The 12100-nt window shown below is 64.3% G+C and overlaps 3 protein-coding genes across 6 annotated transcripts in view; 1 reads left to right on the forward strand and 2 right to left on the reverse strand.

Annotated features, from left to right (window-relative positions):
- Positions 1 to 1936: 1936 nt before the first annotated feature.
- Positions 1937 to 2998, reverse strand: LOC144330901 (protein GVQW1-like). Its single transcript, XM_077944573.1, has one exon. The coding sequence runs from the start codon at positions 2996 to 2998 to the stop codon at positions 2513 to 2515; it is 486 nt and encodes a 161-aa protein (XP_077800699.1). The 3' UTR covers positions 1937 to 2512.
- FAM83H (family with sequence similarity 83 member H) lies at positions 1937 to 10988 on the reverse strand. Of its 2 annotated transcripts, none has more exons than XM_028853080.2 (5): positions 10791 to 10988; positions 7267 to 7728; positions 6288 to 6452; positions 6096 to 6220; positions 1937 to 5899 (listed from the first exon to the last, which is right to left on the reverse strand). In XM_028853080.2, the coding sequence occupies exons 2-5, from the start codon at positions 7711 to 7713 to the stop codon at positions 3058 to 3060; spliced, it is 3579 nt and encodes a 1192-aa protein (XP_028708913.2). In that variant the 5' UTR covers positions 7714 to 7728; positions 10791 to 10988; the 3' UTR covers positions 1937 to 3057. The 2 variants fall into 2 exon arrangements, with proteins under 2 accessions (XP_028708913.2, XP_015001643.2); XM_015146157.3 differs by lacking the exon at positions 10791 to 10988 and adding an exon at positions 9938 to 10078.
- A 217-nt stretch (positions 10989 to 11205) lies between these two features.
- IQANK1 (IQ motif and ankyrin repeat containing 1) overlaps positions 11206 to 12100 on the forward strand; it is a 62280-nt gene continuing 61385 nt past the window's right edge. For 2 of the 3 annotated variants that reach the window (XM_077944484.1, XM_077944465.1), the window contains exon 1: positions 11206 to 11343. The gene's annotated coding sequence lies outside the window, so the exon portion shown is untranslated. The remainder of the gene's footprint in view (positions 11344 to 12100) is intronic. The other variant, XM_077944466.1, reaches the window with a different exon arrangement.

Genomic DNA, 12100 nt, shown 5'->3' on the forward strand with positions numbered 1-12100 from the left:
GGGCTGCCAGACTCACAGTCTGGGAAGCTCACACGCTGGAGGAGCTCACACGCTGGAGGAGCTCACAGTCAGAAAGGCGCAGCCTGTGCTGTGGTCGGGGGTTGGGCTGCCAGGAGCAGGGACGCCTCTGGGTTGTGGAAGCCATTGCCACCATGCGGGAGGGTGGGGAAGGACAAGATGTGGGTGGGGAAGCTGAGCAGAGGGTGGGAGCTAGCGCTGCCCTGGTGCTAGGCCAGGCACCTGCAAGAGACTCAGGGAGGCTGGGCTTGGGAGAAGGTTGGAGGCGGTGGAGGAGGGAGCGGGAGGGCCCAAGGAAGTGGTGAGCCAGTCAGAGACCCAGCCCAGGGGTTTGTTTCCCAAGGGGGCTGCTTGGGTCCTGAAGGCCTAGGGTGCTGAACAAGCAGGACCAAGAAGCTGTGGGAGAGGACGCTGCAGAGAGGCCAGGGGGCTGCAGGGCTGGAGGCTTGGCCTCAGGCTGGGCAGTGTGTGGTAGGGCTGCTGAATGGGGAATCGCAGGTGGGCACTCAGGAGTGTGCCTGCACAGGGGGCATCGGGGACAGGAACAGGAGAGCAGCGTGAAGTCGGAGGAGCCAAGGTGGGCCTTGGAAGTGGAGCTGGGGGGTCTTTAGTGCCCCCACAGGGCTGGGTGGTGGGTCCACAGGGGAAATCCAGGAGGCCACATGGTTAAAGGCTGCAGGAAATAACTGGGAGATTATACACACTGGGGAACGTGCTAGAATATTTTGTGTGTTATGTTTTTTTTTTTTTTTTTTTTTTTTTTTGAGACGGAGTCTCGCTCTGCCGCCCAGGCTGGAGTGCAGTGGCCAGATCTCAGCTCACTGCAAACTCCGCCTCCCGGGTTCACGCCATTCTCCTGCCTCAGCCTCCCGAGTAGTTGGGACTACAGGCGCCCGCCACTGCGCCCGGCTGGTTTTTTGTATTTTTTAGTAGAGACGGGGTTTCACCGTGTTAGCCAGTGTTAGCCAGGATGGTCTCGATCTGCTGACCTCGTGATCCGCCCGTCTCGGCCTCCCAAAGTGCTGGGATTACAGGCTTGAGCCACCGCGCCCGGCCCGTGTTATGTTTTATTAACACCGAAATGTGCTGCATCATGGTTTAGAGGATGTGGAGGGTGCAGGCAGGAGGCTCCAAAGGCCCAGGCAGGGCCGCCAGCCTCTGGCCTCTCCATGGGCTCCAGCTGGAGAGCCTGTCCGCTCAGCGACACCCCAGGCAGCACACACACAGATGTGCCCACAAGAACATCATGGCCAAGAGACACTCAGGTGCATCCCACTTCCAGGCACCTTTGCCCCTGGCCAGAAGTCCCTGCTGTCATCCCTACGTGGGTGGTGGCTTTGGTCACCAGTGGGCTGTTCAGCAGTGAGAGTGGGGTCACTTCCCTTTCTCTCCCAGCTGCTGGAGTCAGAACTGCTGCCTTTGTTTGGTGGCCTTGTTTCTTAAATCAGTTCCCTCTTAGGATTTATTACACTAAAAAGATTATTTTTTGAAAAGAAAGAGAATACAGAAACATGAATTTCACAAGGCTAGCATCTAACAGTGGGGGATGTTCTACACATGTGGTGCCAAAATGTGTCATTCTGAGTCAACTGCAATTCCTCTCTGGGGGTGAAAAGAGATACAAGATAACCCAGGAACTCTAGACAGATTCTTAGTGTTGGTGACAAAGAGGAAAGGACCTGAGAATGGGGTTGGAGGGGGTTGTCTGCTGGACACCAGGAGGGCAAGGACCACTCCCACCTACAGGGGTGCCCAGGACCTATGTCTAAACAGCTGGGCTTGGCCTGGGCTGCACCTTGTCCCCTGCCCTCACCTGGTCCCATACCTGTCAAGGATAAGCCCCCCCAAATCCGGCCCTTCTGGCACCTGGCTTGGGCTGGGCCTGTGCAGGGGGTGCTCATGAGGCCAGGGCTACAGGTTGTCCAGACCATGTTTTATTGTGCTGCAAAGCCCAGTGCCCCTCCCACTCTCACCCAGTGCTGGCTAGAGCCTTGCTGGAGGAGACGGCAGACCTGGCCAAGGCAGACCTTTGGGCTTCCCTGCACCCCCTTCCCAGTGGCCTGCCTTGTCCAGCTTCCTTGCCACTCCAAGGGGCATCTTCTGGTCCAGCTTCACGCTCCCCCCCGACCTTGCAAACTGCCCACAGCCAGCCCAGTCTTCCCCCACAGCAAGAGGACGGGCCTCCAAGAAAGATGCTGGGAGGCAGCGAGCCAGAGAATCCAAGTAGAAAAGGAAGTGAAGCCCTGAGGACGGGGGAGACCCTGGGCAGGGGTGGGGGCGGGGAGGAAGGGAGAAGACCCTGAGAGAGGGAGGAGGGAGGGAGGGAGGGAGGGAGGGGAGAGGCCCTGAGAACAGGAGGCCCTGAGGAGGAAAAGGGCCCAGAGAATGGGGAATTGAGGCACAGAGGTGAGGCCCTTGCAAGAGGATAGAGACTTAGAAGGGTGTGCGGCTCATGCCTGTAATCCCCCGACTTTGGGAGGCTGAGGCGGGCGGATCATTTGAGGCCAGGAGCTGGAGACCAGCCTGGCCAACATAGTGAAACCCTGTCTCTACTAAAAATACAAAAATTACCTGGGCATGGTGGCAGGCACCTGTAATCCCAGCTACTCAGGAGGCTGAGGCAGGAGAATCGCAGGAACCCAGGAGGCAGAGGTTGCAGTGAGCCGAGACCACTCAACTGCATTCCAGCCCTGGGTCTCAAAAAAAAAAAAAAAAAAAAAAAAAGGTGGGGCGGGACTGAGGCACAAAGAGATGGCGGAGCCAGATGCTGCGCCACGCAAGGCTGATGGTGCAGAGAAGGTGCTGGAGAGAGAAGGTGCTGAGGGGAGAAAGGCACTGGTGGCAAGGGGCTGGAGCCCCAGCGTTGTGGAGGCCGGGGCAGAGACAGCAGCTGCCAGGTGAGCCTCCAGTGGAGCTGAGGTCTGGCGCACTCAGCCAAGTCCCAAGTGGCCGTGGCCTGACAGCCTCTGCTCAAACCCATGCGCAGGGCTCTCTTTTCCGTGGGGGCTCTGGGTGACCGTGGCAGCGATGTCAGGAGACTCACTTCTTGCCTTTGAACGTGCCCAGGATCTTGGGCACGAACTTGCCCACCTTGCTGTCCCTGGTGCCCTCCTCCGCGGGGCCTTCCCCTGCCCCAGGGCCGCTGGCCTCCTCTTTCTTGCAGAAGACCTCAAAGCGGCTGTACACGCGCTTCTCCTTGCGCATGCTCTCCATGCGGCGCAGCAGCCGATCACGCTCCTCCGCGCTGGCTGGCAGCGTGCGGCTCAGCCGGCCCTGGGTCCCCAGGCTGTCCGAGCGGAAAATGGCTGAACACTTGTCCTTGTCGGACATATCCGGGGCCAGGCCGCCAGCAGCCGGTGGACGGCCTAGCTCGGGGCTGCTGTGGGCCGGGCCCGGGCCCGGGGCAGGGACTGCACGGTGCTTCTGGCCGTGGGCGCTGATCTGCTCCAGAATGGCCTTCGTGTCATCTCGAAGGTTGCTGCTGTACAAGGCATTGGCCGTGGCTGAAGTCAGGCGCGCCCGCGGGCCCCGCTCATCTCCTGTGGCAGCCTCTGTGCTGTCACCCCGGCCCAGTGACGGCCGCCGCGGGCTCTCAGGTTGCCCGTTCTCCTGCGGCACTGGGAAGCCACTCTCATCCTCCATGCGCCGCTCGCCCTTGGGGCTCAGCAGCTGCCTAAGGCGCAGGGAGCCTTTGCGCAGGACTTCCATGGGGCCGCTCGGCCCCTCCTCCACGGGCCCAGCCTTCGGGGACTCCCCGGAGAAGGTAAGAGTGAGGCTGCCCCTGCGCTCCGGCACGGGAGGCACCGGACTCCCCCTGCGCTCTGGCACGGGGGGCACCGGACTGCCCCTGCGCTCCGGTACGGGTGGCACCGGACTGCTCCTGCGCTCGGGGTAGGCTGAGGTGGGGCTCCCTTTCTGCTCAATAAATCCTGTAGTTGGACTTCCTCTTCGAGTGGAAAACCCGGGCGTGGGGCTCCCCTTCCGCTCAGGGTAAGCCGAGGTGGGGCTCCCTTTTGGCTCATTATGGAGCACCTGGTGCGCCCCGGGCCCTTCCAAGGGCAGAGGGCTGTCCAGCCCTTCCGGGGAGGTTGCGCGGCCCTGGGCAGAGAGGAAGCGGGAGGGCAGGCGGTCGGAGCCGCTCCGGCCCAGCGTGTCGAGCAGCTGCGCCGCGGTGAGCGAGGCGGCTCCCGGCTGCCGCTCCGCCTCCTGGTGCAGTTGCTGCGCAAAAGAGTCGCGCAGGTCCAGGAGGCAGCTCTCGAGGCTGCGGCGCTCGCCACCCACGCCACCTGGGGCTGCCACCTCTTCCCGCCATGCCTGGGACACGATGGTCTTGCTGTGGTTGGCAACGGTGATGGCGCCCACGCCGCCGCCGGAATCACGGGCTGGGCCTTTGTACTTCTCCAGCAGCTCCGCCACCTTGGTGGAAGCCGCGGAGCGCACGGCCTCTCCGCCGGGCCCCAGCGTCTCGCTGACCGTCTGCTCCTTGTGCAGCAGCTGCACCTTCTCTGTGGCCGCCGCAGTCCCGGCCGTACCCTCAGCCTGTGACGTGCTGAAGATGAGCGAGGAGCGCAGCCTGGAGCTGCGCTGGACCAGGGGGTTCAGGCGCGAGCGGAACGAGTCCTGCTTGGCCAGGCCGGGCTCCTCCGGGCCCTCGCGCTCTGGGCCGTTGCCGCCGCCGCTGCCCGAGCCTGGCACCGGGACCTTCGTGGGGAAGGCTGCAGGGACGCGGAAGGCCGAGGGGAGCAGGTCGCCGGCAGCTGCCCGGCCCCCGGGAGGCAACACGTCGTCTTCGTAAGCCTCCGCTTCCATGGGCGCCGGCAGGCCGTCGTCGCCCCCATCCTCGCCATGGCATCCGCTCAAGTAGGAGGCCAGGCGCCAGCGCCGCAGCCCGGCCCGCCCCTCGGGCCCGCCCCTGCGCTCCGGCTCCGCCTGGGGAGTGGAGTCTGGGCCGGGCCTCACCGCGGCCTGGCATGGGAAGCGCTGGGTCAGGTTGGGGCGCGGGGCCCCGCTGGGCTCCAGGCCGCGGGGTCCGGGCCCGAAGGCGGGGTCCGAGCCGTGGCGCACCTCGCGGGACGCGCTGGACGGCACGTAGTCCAGCCGCTGGTGCCCGTCGGGTCCGAGCTCCGGGAAGCGGGGCCCAGCGCCCAAGGTGAAGTCATCCGGGTCCGCGAAACCCGCGCGGCCCCCGCGAAGCTTCTCGAACAGGCCCTGCGGGCGCGCCGGCGCGGGCTGCGGGTCCCACTGGTACTGCTGCTGGTAGAGCTGGTCGCGGTGGAAGTGGCTGGTCTGGAAGCGGAAGTCGTCGCCGTGGCTGAGGAACGTCTGCCGAGACACCTGCCGCGCGGCCGCGAAGTTCTCCACGGCGCCTGCGCCCTCGGTCGCGAAGCTGTGCCGCTTGAAGGCGTCCATCTCCAGGTGCCGCGCCTGGAAGAAGCCCCGCGCGCCCGCGAGCTCCCCAGCCTGCCCGGCCTCGGCCTCCAGGCGCCGCGAGAGCGGCCGCAGGCCCGCGTGCGGCTCCAGCGCGCCCCCCGGCATCCGTGGAGGCTCCTCCCGGCGGAAGGCCGACAGGAAGTGGCGGTCCGGGTCGAGGAAGGAGGGGAAGCCCAGGCCCTCTTCCCGGGGTGGCGGGAACAGGAGGTGCGCTCGTTTCGGGAAGGAGAAAGGGGTTGGCGCCCCGACCCCAGGGACGCCCACAAGGGGCCCGGCCCCGGCATACGGAGCCAGGGCATAGGCATCCATGCGGGCCAGGGCCGCGGCCGAGGGCACAAGCGGCTCGGACTGCGCGAAGAGGATGCGGAACTCCTCATCGAAGCTGGAGACCAGCTCTCCTTGGAACACGTGTGCCAGGCTGCGGTGGATCTTCTCAAAGGACCACATGAAGCTGTGGGGGGTCAGGGCCAGAGTCAAACTGAGCTGGAGCGAGGGCACTGCAGCCCCGTGGGCATCGGGTGGGGCGGGGAGGACGCAGGGATACAGGACAAGGGCTCCTGGCAAGGAGGGCCCTGGTGTGGAAAGGGGGTGCTGGGGCTACAGGAGGAGGCCCCAGAGAAGGGGGTGAGGGAAGCTCGCGGGCGCACCTGTAGCTCCCACTCATCACCACGGCACAGTCCACCAGCAGGAACTTCTCCTTGACGTGGCCCTTGAAGGACTTCCCAGTGCGGCAGTAGTAGGTGGGGCCCGCCACAGTCCGTACCCGCAGGAACTGGGGAGGGAGGGGAGTCAGATCTCTGCCGCGGGTCCTCCCCAATCTCCCACTCCCGGGAACTCACATCCACGTGGTGCAGGTTGACACGGCACTTGTCGGCCATGTCCAGGAAGTGCTGCGCGTTCATCTCATCCAGCAGGATGTAGACTGGGACCCGACGGGCGGCGGCCTCCAGCACTTCGCTGAGCAGGTCCACATCAGTGAACATGTCCATCACCACGGCCACCACCTGCAGGGGCGGGTCAGGACAGAGAGGAGAGGCCCCTGCTGTCCCCACACTATTGTCCAGCCTCCCCACCACGCCCAGGAGGCGTCTGGATCACCCACAACCACTGTGAAACAAGCTAGTCCATCCCTGGGAGTGGGGCTGCGTCTGGAAGATGGGTAGGAGGAAGGGACCACAGGACCAGAAGGAGAAGAGGTGTGGAGTGGCTGGCCATGAGGAGGGAGCCGAGGCAGGTGCAGGGCAGAGAACCCTGGACGAGGGTGGGCCAGGTTGGGGTATGGGGCCCCGCTGGGGGCATGGCAAGGGCACCTCAAAATCCCCTCCACCCTACAGACGGCTGAGCTGCCCCCACTCCAGGACAGCTGTCAGGGCTGAGTCCCAGGCTCCAGTTCTGCCCTGGGACAGGGTTGCTGCCATGGGCAGGGGAGAAAGTCATGGGCCTTTAGCGTCTGGACCTGATGCACCCTGCACCGTCTGCTAGCTGTTTGGTGAGGGTTAGAAGCCCTCAGCTGGCCAAGGGCCACCGGGCAGGATGAGAGGTAATTATCTGAACAATCAACCCAGGCTGGGGCGGTGCCCACCCATCTCAGAGCCCCTGAATTTCTGGGCACTGGCCATGACCATGGGCAAGCAGACCCGTGCAGAGCCTGTAGCCCCTGATGATCGAGACCTGGCGGCCCTGAAGATTGTTGCCAGGAACCCCCGCTCCAGCTGGAGCTCAGGGTTCACCCAAGCTGATCGTGCTCATGCGTCTCCTCCACCCTGGTGCCTCTAGCCCTGGCCCCTCCCCACTACCCTTGAGCCCAAGATGGCGCACCTGCTGGGCGGAACGGATCATCCTGCGGGCCTCATCCTTGATGCTGGGGCTGTCGGGGGGCGGTGGCTGCACCAAGGTGGTCACCTCGGTGCCCTGGAAGCCGAAGGTCAGAGGCCAGCCCAGGTCAAGCTCAGGCACGGCCTGGTCTGAGTTCACTGGCCAGTATGTACCTGAGGAGCCATCCATGTCCACGTCGAGAAGGCTGCCTTCGGGTGGCTCTCGGGTAACATACTGTGGAGGCCGAAGGTGTCGGCTCACATGTTCCAGCTCTTCAGGGCACAGGAAGTCTGGTGCCCCCTCAGTCGCCAGGAAGCGGCTGTAGGCCTCCGAGCCACCCTCGGCCAGTGCATCCACCGCCAGGCGGTAGTACTCTTTGTAGTGAGGCGGCAGGTACCCGGGTGCCAGTGGGTTGTCCCCCTGCGAGGAGCTCTGGGAGCGACGGGCCATGTTGGGGCCAGGGGTCTGGAGGGGCAGGGAGACACATGACTAGGGGTGGGGGCACTGGGACCACTCCTACCCTCTAGAATGGACACACTGTGGAAGGGGCTGTCAGTGACTTGGGTAGGCTGAAGTTTAGCCCATGCCCAGGAGGCCTTCCAGGACACCAGCTGAGCCAGGCTCACAGAGGGCAACCCAGACTGAGGGACACCCCAAGCTGAGGGGATACTGGTAGAGGGTGGGGCACAGGTATCCCAGCCTTGTCTCTCCTTCCTCTGGGAGGCTGAGGCAGGACAACCGCTTGAAGCCAAGAGTTTGAAACCAGCCTGAGCAACACAGCAAGACCCCATCTCTACAAAAAATTTTAAACATCAGGCAGGCATGGTGGCGTGCGCATGCAGTCCCAGCCACTTGGGAAGCTGAGACAAGGATTGTTTGAGCCCAGGAGTTGGAGGCTGCTATGAGTTATGATTGTGACGCTGCACTCCTGCCTGGGTGATAGAGACTGCATCGCTACAAAAAATGAAAATAAAACCAACCGCCCCCCAAAACATTTTATGACTGTTGGCTTAAAGACAAACATAATCCAGGCTGTATTCATCATTATAGTATTCACTTTTTTCTTAAGACATTCACAGGCCCCTGGCACTGTGCCTACTGGATAAGCTGGTGCCACCCATGCTGGCATGTGTCTGTCCCTGACTGCCTGGGAAACCGTGGGTAGGTCACTGCACCTCTCTGGCCTACCTCTACTGCACAACACAGCTGAGGGTCCACAAGACACCGTGCCTAGCCAAGGTGAGCGCAGCAAACAGGGCTGTGACCACCCTCCTCCTGGAATGGCAACCCTAAGCCCTACGCATAGCCCCGGGCGACACCTCCTCCCCATCCCCAGGGTTTCACAATTGGGTTCCCACAGCCCATTCTATGACTGCCCAGCCTTGCAACACTGACCCCTAGACTCTGTCTCTGTCTACCAGTCCCCCTCCTTCCCTTGACCTTTCTTGTCACTGTCCTTCTCAGATAACACCTCCCTGGACCACAACCCCTTGGTGCCCACAGGGCCCTGCAGGGCCTGCACTCCATATCGCCCAGATCTGGCTCTCCACTTGCTCAGAGTCCTGTTGCCACCAGCCCCCCGTCCAGGGCAGCAGGGACCTTTCCAGGTCCTGGGCTCCCCACCATCATCCATACTTGGCTGCCCCACAGCCCAATCTGTTCTCCAAAGGGTCCCTGCAGGGTGCCTGGCCTCTCCAGAAAGGTCAGATGGGGCGCACCCAGGGCCCACGCCTGGGGTCACCGAGCTACCTGGGTACCTCTCCCTGGAAGGAGAGCCCTAGGGACCGCTCAGCCCATCCCACTGCTCCTCGGGTTGGGGAGGGAGGCAGGACACCTATCCCCGCCTAGCACACAGGTTCCCGAATGTTGGCCCTGGCTGGGAAGGTGGTTCAGCCCAGACAGAGGAGTGTGCCCTGGGGCACTGACAGGATGGGCGCTGGCCAGCTGGACTGCACGGGTGCTAACCGGAGCCACTAGGCTGAGAATGTTGGGGTCAGGAGGCCGCCGTCCTGCCTGGTACCCCCGGGGGTGACATGGAGTTGGGACATGGGAAATACCTGGTGCCACTCAACAGCCCCAGATGCCAACTGGCCTGGGAGAAGCTGTCCCAACATTTCTTTGTTGGGGCATTGTCCTCATGGTTGACATATGGGGCTCGTTAGGGCAGATCGAGGCCAACCACATGGGGGTGAGGTGTAGGCCTGTCTGGCTGGGCCGGGGCGCCCACTCACCACTGCCAGCCTGGCTGTAGGGGCGGTGTCTGACCATACAGGGCAGGGGGAACAACCCTGCTAACCTTGTTTGAGGGCACTTCCCGACGCTGGGGGACACTCTAGAAAGGACCCCCACTGTCCCTTAGGATTTCACAGGGGAGGGATATCCACACAGCATCCAGGCTCCAGGCTGTGTGTAATGGGGGCAGGGATCATCTGGACTGTGGAATCCCCCGTTGCCAGGAGCCCTCCCAGCAGACACCCCTCATCATCACAGGGTGATGCCCAGACCTCCAATGGCTTCATTCCTCACATCGTGTCCTTTCATGGGTACGTGTCTGCTGGGCTATGGACGGGGCCGCAGACACTCCCAAGCCTGAGATGGAGCACCCCAGTGGCCTGCATGCCCACACATTTGCCTACCAAACGCTTGCCCAAGGGAGGTAGGGCACGGAACCCACCCATGGCCAATGACTCAGCACGAATCCACTCTTCTGCTGCTGACCCCTGACCTCTGACTCGAAGTCAGGGCCCTCAGCTGGCCTTCAAGGACCCCATCCTCTCCACCCTGGCAGGAAGTGGGGTTCCTGAGTATCTGGAAGGAGGACCCCATGGAAGGATCCGGAGTTCCTACACAAAGTGGGGTGAGCCTGTGCCAAGTTCCGATGGGCCCAGGAGGGCGCGGAGGCTCTAGGAGGCGGAAAGGTGGGGTGCGGAGGACAGGGCTCACAGACCGGAAGTCGCTCAGTGATAGCTTGCGGGGTGGGCACCCCAGCCCCCAACGGGGTCAGTGCACCCTGCGAGCTCGCGGCTGCGGCGGCTGGGTGCCCCATCCACCCACCCCAGCCCTGGAACATGGGCGCTACGGGCAGCCCTCCCGTCACTCGCCCTGCTTGCCAGGCGGGGATCCAGGCCGCACCCTGGCCACCCCAGTCCACGGTGGCCCGGGCGGGCGTCCCCAGGGAAGGGTCCAGGCCGTGCCCAGCACCCAGACTCCAGCTAGGCCGCGAGGGCAGCAGCGAGTCGGGACGGCCAGGCAGGCTCGACCCAGATCCCGGGCCGCTTCCCACTCGGCTCTTCTCGGGCTGCCGTCGTGCGAGGGCGCTCGCGTCCATATCCGCACAGCGGCGCCCCCTGTCCGAGCTGACCCGCCGCCCCGGCCCCGCGCACGCGGCCGCGCTCCACTCCCACCTCCCCTCTCTGGGTCGCGCGGCCCCGGCCCAGGTGCGGGCGCGAGGGTAGCCCAGGTGGGACCGCACCGAGGGGCGCCCGCCCCCGCCTCGCCCCGCCCGGGCCGGGGGAGGGGGGCCCTACCTGGCCAGGTGCGCGGGGTCTCGGCACAGGGGCAGCAGGAGCCGACCGCCGCCCAGCGGCCTCGCGGTCCGGTCGGTCCGGCAGCCACTCCCTGCCGCGGCCCGCCCGGCCTGATTCACGCGCCCGCCCCCGCCCCGCCCGTCGCTCCTGCCTCCTGCCTGCCCGGGCAGCACCTGGGGGCGGAGCGGCCCCACCCGCGGCGCGCCCGCATTCCTGCGCCCCGCGCCCGCCGCGGCCCCGCCGCCCGCCCCGGACCGCGCCCCCGGCCCGCGCCCCGACCCTCCGCCCCGACTCGCCCGTGCCCTGCGGCCACGTGCCCAGAAACCCCGGCCCAGCGCCGCCGGAGACCGTGAGGCCCCCACTTCAAAGGCCTCGACCCCCAGGAGCCCAACTGTTGACCCCAGGCTCAAAGTTCCTAGCCTGACCCCTGACCCTCGCCCCGGAAGTTGGGGTGACTCGGAAGTTCCGGCTCAGTCGCTAGGAAACAAGCCAGCCCGACGCAAGGGGCGGAGCTCTGACCTCCTCGCCGAGTTGGTGAAGGCAGGTGCGGCAGGTGAGGGCGCTGGGGCGGCGTCGAGCCCCGGGCGGGGCCGGGTCTGGGAGCCCCGAAAGCACAGGGGATCCATTCACCACACACCGGTCTCCCACCGCACCAGCGTCCCACACGTAGAGGGGATCCCGCCCAACAGAGGACCCCCAGGCCCCGACCCCCACCACACACACACACTGATGCCCACAAGTACCTGGGGTTCCCCATCTTTCTCCCTCATCCCTTCACATCCATGCCCACACTTGTAGGGGACTCTGCTGCAGTGACCCCCAATGCACATGCGGACCCCGAATGACCTGTCCCTCGTGTGCACCAACCCCCCAAGCACAGGAGACTCCTCAGGAAGACAGAACCCAACAAGAACACCCAGTCCTATCCACTTCAGTCACCCACAAACACGCTGACGTCCGCACACGTAGGGAACCCCACCTGCATATGAGAGCCCTCAGACACCGATCCCACACACAAACAGGGATGCCATATTCACACTGACTCTGAGAGACCAGGGGACCTCCCTCACACATATAGAACCCTGGGTGTACACTCGGGGACCCCGCGAAAACCAAGCCCCAACACGGACAAGGGACCCAGTGTGCACACCAAGCCTCACATACCAGACGCCCCCGCATGAACACAGCAACCCCACACACTACCCCGAGCTGCCCCTGGGTGCTCCAGAACCCCCAAATCCCCCTCAGGCCCTCACTTAGGGCCTCTCCCCCCACTTAGGCCCTGCCCTGCACTGGATTACCTGTCCAAA

The sequence above is a fragment of the Macaca mulatta genome, chromosome 8, assembly GCF_049350105.2.
Source record: "Macaca mulatta isolate MMU2019108-1 chromosome 8, T2T-MMU8v2.0, whole genome shotgun sequence".
NCBI lineage: Eukaryota > Metazoa > Chordata > Mammalia > Primates > Cercopithecidae > Macaca > Macaca mulatta.

Coding starts and splice junctions, on each gene's coding strand:
- LOC144330901 (XM_077944573.1), bottom strand. CDS start 2,998: ATGGGTTTGAGCAGAGGCTGTCAGGCCACGGCCACTTGGGACTTGGCT.
- FAM83H (XM_028853080.2), bottom strand. CDS start 7,713: ATGGCCCGTCGCTCCCAGAGCTCCTCGCAGGGGGACAACCCACTGGCA. Junction 6,221..6,287: donor TCAACCTGCACCACGTGGAT/GTGAGTTCCCGG, acceptor CTCCCTCCCCAG/TTCCTGCGGGTACGGACTGT. Junction 5,900..6,095: donor GTGATGAGTGGGAGCTACAG/GTGCGCCCGCGA, acceptor GACCCCCCACAG/CTTCATGTGGTCCTTTGAGA.